General features: G+C 40.5%; 2 protein-coding genes and 1 non-coding gene across 3 annotated transcripts; 1 reads left to right on the forward strand and 2 right to left on the reverse strand.

The window, feature by feature from the left end:
• Positions 1 to 960: 960 nt before the first annotated feature.
• LOC110790062 (uncharacterized) lies at positions 961 to 1,785 on the reverse strand. Its single transcript, XM_021994798.1, has one exon. The coding sequence runs from the start codon at positions 1,783 to 1,785 to the stop codon at positions 961 to 963; it is 825 nt and encodes a 274-aa protein (XP_021850490.1).
• A 449-nt stretch (positions 1,786 to 2,234) lies between these two features.
• Positions 2,235 to 2,744, reverse strand: LOC110790063 (transcriptional regulatory protein LGE1-like). Its single transcript, XM_021994799.1, has one exon. The coding sequence runs from the start codon at positions 2,742 to 2,744 to the stop codon at positions 2,235 to 2,237; it is 510 nt and encodes a 169-aa protein (XP_021850491.1).
• Positions 2,745 to 3,277: 533 nt separating this feature from the next.
• On the forward strand, positions 3,278 to 3,389 carry LOC130460395 (small nucleolar RNA R71). Its single transcript, XR_008920273.1, has one exon. It is a non-coding gene; the product is annotated as a small nucleolar RNA R71 (small nucleolar RNA).
• The last annotated feature ends 4,358 nt before the right edge of the window (positions 3,390 to 7,747 follow it).

A 7,747-nucleotide genomic window follows, 5' to 3' on the forward strand; every position in this document is an offset into this window, starting at 1 on the left:
CACAAATTTAAAAATTTCCAAAAATATCAAGAACATGAAGAACAAGAGTATTAGAATGAAGAATAAAGGGATATAAATCGTCACCAATAGTAAATGAAGCGACAAAGATCAATCCCAAGTAGTTCCCTTAGCTCAATATGCACCAAAAATATCAATTTGAAATTTCAAGAGCAAACCCTAACTTATTGGGGATTTTTCTGAAAATTTGGAAATTTGTGATGTTAGGTATGAATAGGTGATGGATTTGTGTTTGTGAAGTTGTACAGGGTGAAATTTGAGTGAAGATTTGAGCAAGAACGATGGAGAATGGAGGTATGAGGAGTGAGAAATGAGAGGAGAGTAGAATTTTTCTTGTTTGAGAGAGTAAGGAGTTTTGAATGAAATGAAATGAAGAAGGAAATCGCGAATTCATTAAAAAAAACTGCAGGTCTGATTTTCTGACCCCGTGCGAGTGCACGAAATTTTCGTGCGAGCGCACAGAATTTTGGTGCAAGCGCGCAGACTGTTGTATGGGCGCGTAGAAGTTTCAATAGCCACTGGTTAGCTTACCAAAATTTATGCGAGCGCACACCTCTTTTGTGCGATCGCACAGGACCTGAAATACCAGTTTAGAACTATTCCTTCACCTAAAACAAAACAACACTAAAAAAGGAAAATGTTAGGAGACAAAATAGATATGTATCTAAGAGTTAGACAACCGGTTTGCCTCCCGGGTAGCGCTCTTTTAACGTCATTATCTTGACGAATCCCCCCAAGTGCATGGGGGGGAGGAGAGAGAAAATACCAATACGGGTTGCCTCCCGGTAGCGCTCGTTTACCGTCATTAGGTTGACGGTTCCCCCCAAATTTATGGGGGGTCAAATGCAACCAATTTTGGGTCGTTACATGTCAAAAACTTCTCTTTGCCCCTTTAAGCACAAACACTTTACCAACATCACCACACATGAGGCGCCAACCAAGTTAACCACCACCAAGCTTCTCCTTGCCTTTCTTGGGTCTCTTGGCTTTTTTCGCCGAGTCATGAATCACTTTGGAGGCCGAATCTCTAGCATCATCATCCACATGCATCCCAAATATCTCGGGAATGGATATGATATCATCAAAATTATCCCCCAAAACCCTTGGGATCACATGAACCTTCTTGTCATTGGGAGGGGACCTAGCAAGCTCATTAGCACACTTAGAAACACAAAAGTCATTAGAAGTGTTAGCATGTGAGCAATGGCTCTCAATACAAGCAATAGTCTCTACCTTCATACAACTTTTCATCTTTGAAAAACACCCTTCACCAAGGGGAATCTTGAAGCTAGCTTTTGAATCACCCACTTTCAAGGTGATTAGCGCCCCTTGCACATCAATAAGGGCACCTGCGGTAGCCAAAAATGGCCTCCCTAAGATAATAGGGGTAAGGGTATCCTCATCGATGTCCAAGACTACGAAGTCAACAAGAAAAGTAAGCTTGCCAATAGCGAGGGGATCATCCTCAATTCTACCCAATGGATACATAACTGATCGATCGGCTAGTTGCAATGACATGGCGGTAGGAGAGAGATCACCTAGATTGAGCTTCTCAAAGATCTTATATGGCAAGATACTCAAACTTGCCCCCAAATCACAAAGAGCATTATCAAATTGGAGCTTTTGAATGCTACAAGGGATAGAAAAACTCCCTGGATCTTTGAGTTTTGGAGGGAAGGAGCTTTGAATTAAAGCGCTACAACTCTCCGTGAGTTGCATGGTCTCCTTGGGTACACAACTTTTCTTGCCACTAAGAACATCCCTCATGAGTCTAGAATAGTGGGGCATTTGCTTGAGTTCCTTGGTGAGGGACAATGAGACATGCAACTTACTAATCACATCAAGAAACTTTGAAAACTGAACATCTAGACTTTTCCCTAAAAACCTTTGAGGATAGGAGATTTTAGAGTAGGGAGAGGTAGAGGAGTAGCCTTTGTTGGCTTCAAACCATCACTCACATCATCAACGTGAGGCTCTTCCTAAACCTTATCATCGTTATTAGACTCAACCCCCTTGGACATATCCCCTCTAGAACTTGAAACTTCACTTATCTTAGAACTATCAAGAAGAGTCTCCCCACTCCTAGTCACAACTGCATACATTTGCTCAGGTGGTGCTTGACCTTGGGGTGGGAGACTTGTATGCACTTGACGCTCTTTGATTGTGCTAGCTAGTTGAGCTAGTTGAGTTTCAATCATCTTGAGATGAGTACTGGATTACTTAAATTCATCCTCAAATTCCACATTCTTTTTGGCTTGCGCCCCCACATTCGACTCCATAAGAGCCTCAAGATTCGACTTAGGAGACGGGAGTGGTGGAGGAGCATTACCAAATCTGGAAGGATTAGGTGGAAATTGAGTGCCATAAGTCCTAGGTACATTGAATCCGAGAGGAGGATATTGGGAATTGCCATATTGGTTTCCAGAATTCAATGGATAGCCCCCACTAGAAACTCCTATACCTTGCCCATATTGGTTGTTATAGCCCATTCCACCTTGGTAGTTTGGGTTATAACTAGCTTGGTGGTAAGGAGCTTGATTACCTAGGCCATGGGGTTGACCATAGGGAGTTTGGCCTTGATAGCCTTGCCCCCTATAGTTTCCCCGACCTTGGGGGATCAAACCCTCCTCCTTGGCCTTGGCCTTGGTAGGAACCACCTTGGTAGGCATGCATAGAAGGGCCTCTAGGTGCTTGTTGCCTATTGAAATTTGGGTTTGGGGGCCCATCTTACCTACGTCTTTCATTTAAAGCATTGGCATACTCAATATCAAATTCTTGTTCATAAGATGAGTCCTGTTCAACAAATGAGACATTTTGCAAAAGATGACACATATTGGGAAAATGATCGTGTCCACCACAAATATCACAAAATGAATTATTAGGAGGCATGGTGTTGTAGGAACTAACCTTTCCATTCCCTTTGGTGAGAAGGGTGGCCGACGGTGGAGGAATCGTTGATGGAGATGGTGGTTGACTAGGAGCACTCTCAAGCTTCTCAAGGAGTGAGCTTAGCTTTTCAATGATGTTGGCTTGCTCCAATGCATAAGCCAAACGTTTCCCATCTTCCTACTTGCTTTTACCCTCATAGTTCCTTGTTCCCACATGCCAAGATTGATAATTTTGCACCACATCCTCAATGATATCTTCAATTTGGTCCTCCGTTTTGTTCATGATTGGACCACCCGCCCCCGCATCAAGGCTAGTCTTTGAGGTTGGGCTAAGTCCCAAGCAGAAGGTTTGGAGGAGGAGCCACTTAGGAATCCCATGGTGAAGACATTCTCTTTGGTACTCCTTGAATCTATCCCATGCTTCGAACAAGGATTCATCTCGTTTTTGCTCAAATGATTGTATCTTGTGCCGGTACTGCGGTTTTCCCATGAGAATAGAATTTTCTAAGGAAGGCACTAGTGACCTAATTCCAAGTTCTTAGTGAGTTTGGCTTGACCTCCTTGTCAAGCCAATCACTAGCTCTCCCTAGAAGCGAAAATCAAAATAACTTGAGCCTCACATACTCGGAAGTGACCCCATTATGCTTTATAGTGTCGCAATAGTGCTCAAATTGCTTCAAATGCTCATGCGGCGCCTCACTAGTCTTCCCGCAAAATGGGTGACTTTGGACTAGTGTGATCAAAGCGGGCCTAATCTCGAAATTATTGGCATTTGTTGTTGGATCTTGAATTCCACAAGTGGCTTCAAAAGCCCCCGGAATTCCCAAATTCTTCAATGGTAAATCTATACTCTCAACCGTAGGACTTGAAAGCTCTTGGTCTAGATTCTCGCTCAAAGTATCAAATCTATTGTAGCTTGAGGATCGGGTTCGAATTCGCCTTAAACTCCGCAATGTCCTCTCTAACTCTAGGTTGAGAGGGAAGAGAGGCCTATGACGAGTGCGCCCCCTATCTTGCATACAATCTCAAGGAAACGTGAGCAATAACAAGTATACCAAAACAATAATGAAAATTTTGGTTAAACTATACTTGACTAAACTAAACTAAAAAACAACAACCGTTCCCCGGCAACGGCGCCATTTTGATAAGGCAATTTCCGTGTCGCTGAATCGAAAGCCGCCAAATCAAACAAAATTTATAAGATCCTAAACCAACACACTATATGGACTATAGTGGCAAGCTAAGGTATTGTTCCAAGAGAACGAATTGGTTTGAGTTTAAACACCAAGCTAGCTTAGAAAGAAAATTGAATTGATTGTGTCACAACTAAGGAATCTAGGCTAATTAGGCAAACAATTATGGAAAGTGTTAGGGAATCGGGGATCAACTTGGATTCATTGGGGAAAAAAGAATTGCAATGCAAGCATGATAATGTAAAGATATGCAATTAAGGAAGCAACTAACAATAATGGCTTGGCACCCCTCTCTGTTAGCAAGCCTTGCCAACTCTATTTCCAATGGTACGCTCTCGCGTCACCTTAGAACTAGGATGGGAAAATAAATCAACTAGTCACTCAAATTCATTCATAGACTCTCAATTTCTTGACAAATACACAAAGAACACTCCAATTATAATGACAATCATAGTATTTGCAACTACTAATCAAATCATACATGGAAATCCTAGATTGCAAGTCACTATTTAATCACATCACCAATTCAACAAATCAACTCTACATTCCCCAATTACTCCGCTAGAATCACCCCTAACCCTAACAATTAGAATACTCACTACACATTGAGCCAAGGAATGAAATCAAGGAATTGAACATAGTGATGGTATTGAAAATGAAATTGGAGATTAAACTAGCAATTGAATTTGAAATGAATAGAATTCAAAATAAATAGCAATCAATAAGGCAATTACAAAATTCAGAAATTAAAGCAATTAAGAATGCAAAAGAAGAAGTAGAAGAGAATAAAAGGAAGAGAACTTACTATTAAGCTTTAACAATTCAGCACTAATCTTGAAATTGAAAATTACAATCAAGAATTCTTCAACTTCTCTCTCTAGAATTGAAACTGAAATATCAAAGCTCTCAAAACTATCTCTCTAAAACTAACTCACCAAAAAAACTTTCTAAAAAACTTCCTCGTAAAATAATAAAACGAAAAATTATTTGTATGTTTCCGAAAATAGAATTTTAAATGACGAAAAAGAGCCAACCCGCGTCTGCGTGCGGGCGCACATACCCGTGTGCGAGTGAACAAAAAATTTTGTGTGGGCGCATAGAAATTCTGTGGGTTCACACAGAGCGACTATTCATAGGCTTCGCACTGTGCGAGGGCACATAATTCCTACGCGGTCGCACAGAACAAATTCAGCCATTCCCTTGAATAATTCTCGTGTAGTCGCACAACCTCTGTTGTGTCGGCGCATGGAGAAGATGGTGCAAGCGCGCCGTAGTTTTTCGTGCGGGCGCACACATTTATTAGTAGCTCATGAAATGTGGCTTCAAATTTGTGCGAGCGCGCAGACTGTTGTGCGGGCGAACAACCTGGAGTCTTCAGCAATAACTCCTTTTCTTCATCGTTCGCGCGCACAGCTGACTTGTGCGCGCACACAGTCCTGTTTCTTGCACATTCTACCTCGGATTTCCACATTTTCTCAAGATTTACCTATAAAACATCATAGTGGAATAAAACATATAAATAGCCTTTAAACGACACAAAAATCACACAAAACATAATAAAAACGATAAGAAATCCTAAGCTAAGAGCGACATAAATGCCGCTCATCAATTATGCAAAGGGTATGACTCCAGAAAGGTACAGAAGTTGGGCACTTCACAAATAGCTTGTCTCGGAACTTATCCTAAAATCCATCCCTGAAAATTAGAGTGGGAGGTTCATTACCTATGAGCCTCATGAAATCCTAAGTCATCTAAGGGATAGGTGTCGTGTGAGGTATCAACCCAATGGCCAATCTGTTGGCAACCAGGTTGATGAATTGGCTAATTCAATGAGAAATTTCAAACTCATTATCCCACATGAATCGTGTCTGGAAGTTGAGCTTCTAGAGGCACAAAAACGCATTTACAAGGGTAAGATGGACAATAATACACCAATTCTGTCTCATGTGAATATGATGATTGGATTATTCTTCACAACTGAGAGACTTGGTAGTTCCGTCAAATAGTCAATAGCTTTAGCCCTTGTGCTAAACTCTCTTCATAAGGATTATGAGAGATTCAAGATGCACTATAACTTTAATCAGAAAGAGAACACATTCAGTGAACTTATGGAAATGCTTGAGAAATTCGAGAACATCTTAAAGTTTAAAAATGAACCATTGAATGTGAGGTGCACAAAATTCAAGAAAGTAAGCAAGGGGAAGAAAGGAAAGGCTGCATCTTCATCCACACACAAAGGGGAAGAGGCGCCTTCTAAGAGAAAGATGAAGAAGAATACTTTTCTTTCTACGGGGCAATGCTTCTATTGTAATGAAATTGGTCATTACAAGAGAAAGCCCTAAGAAAAAGGAAGAAGAGAAGGACGAAAACGTTGCTTCTCCTTCAGGTATGTATGTTATACATTGTAATCTTGCTAATTCTACTTCTTGGGTATTAGATACTGGTTGTGGCTCACACTTATGTTCCGATTCACAGGGACTAAGGAGAAGTAGACAACTTGATAAAGACGAGATGGATCTACGCGTGGGAAATGGAGCATAGAAATCTATTACTATGTTCCTAGTATCACCAGAAACATCATTTCCGTTTCAAGTTTAGATTCTAAGGGTTTTAGTTTTTAATTTAAAGACAATAGCTGTTCTTTTTCTTTGAATGTAATATTTTATGGTTCAGCACAACAAGAAAATGGTCTATATGTGCTAGATACAAGCAAACAAATCTATAACACTAAAACTGGTGATTCAGGTCTCACATATCTGTGGCATTGTCGATTAGGTCCTATAAACACAAAGCGCATGAAAAGACTTGAAAAGAAGGGCATTCTATATAGAATAATTCGACTTAGAGAAGATTGATCAATGCAAATCTTGTTTACTTGGCAAAATGACAAAGCGACCTTTCTAAAAAGTGGGAGAAAGAGCAACTAATAGGGCTAATAAATACGGGCGTATTTGGGCCTATGAGTATGAAAGTTAGCGGTGATTTCAACTATTTCATAACGTTTATAGGCGATTTTAGTAGATATGGCTATGTTTACTTAATAAAACACAAGTCTGAATCGTCTGGGAAATTCCGGGAATTTAAAAATGAAGTAGAGAATCAACATGGCAAGAAAATCAAAGCTCTAAGATCAGATCGAGGCGGAGAATATCTTAGCCACGAGTTTGATGACCATCTAAAAGAATGCGGTATTCTTTATGAATTGACTTCTCCGGGGACACCTCCATGGAATGGAGTGTCAGAACGAAGAAATAGGACCTTACTAGATATGGCCAGGTCAATGATGGGTCAAGCCGAACTTCTTTTACAATTTTGGGGACATGCGTTGCAAACAGAAGCACTCACACTGAATCGTGCCTCGTCAAAAGCTATTGAAAAGACTCCATATGAATTATGGACTGGCAAACTTCCAAAGTTGTCTTTTCTAAAGATTTGGGGTTGCGAATCGTATGTCAAGCTATTAATTTCGCACAAGCTTGCATCTAATCTGACAAATGTATCTTTGTTGGGTATCCAAAAGAAACTAAGGGGTATTACTTCTACAACAAGTCAGAGAACAAAGTATTCGTTGCTCGCGACAATGTATTTTTGGAAAGAAATCACATTTTTAAATTGACAAGTGTGATAATAGTGGACCTCGAAGAGATT

Source organism: Spinacia oleracea, chromosome 4, assembly GCF_020520425.1.
Source record: "Spinacia oleracea cultivar Varoflay chromosome 4, BTI_SOV_V1, whole genome shotgun sequence".
Taxonomy (NCBI): Eukaryota; Viridiplantae; Streptophyta; class Magnoliopsida; order Caryophyllales; family Amaranthaceae; genus Spinacia; species Spinacia oleracea.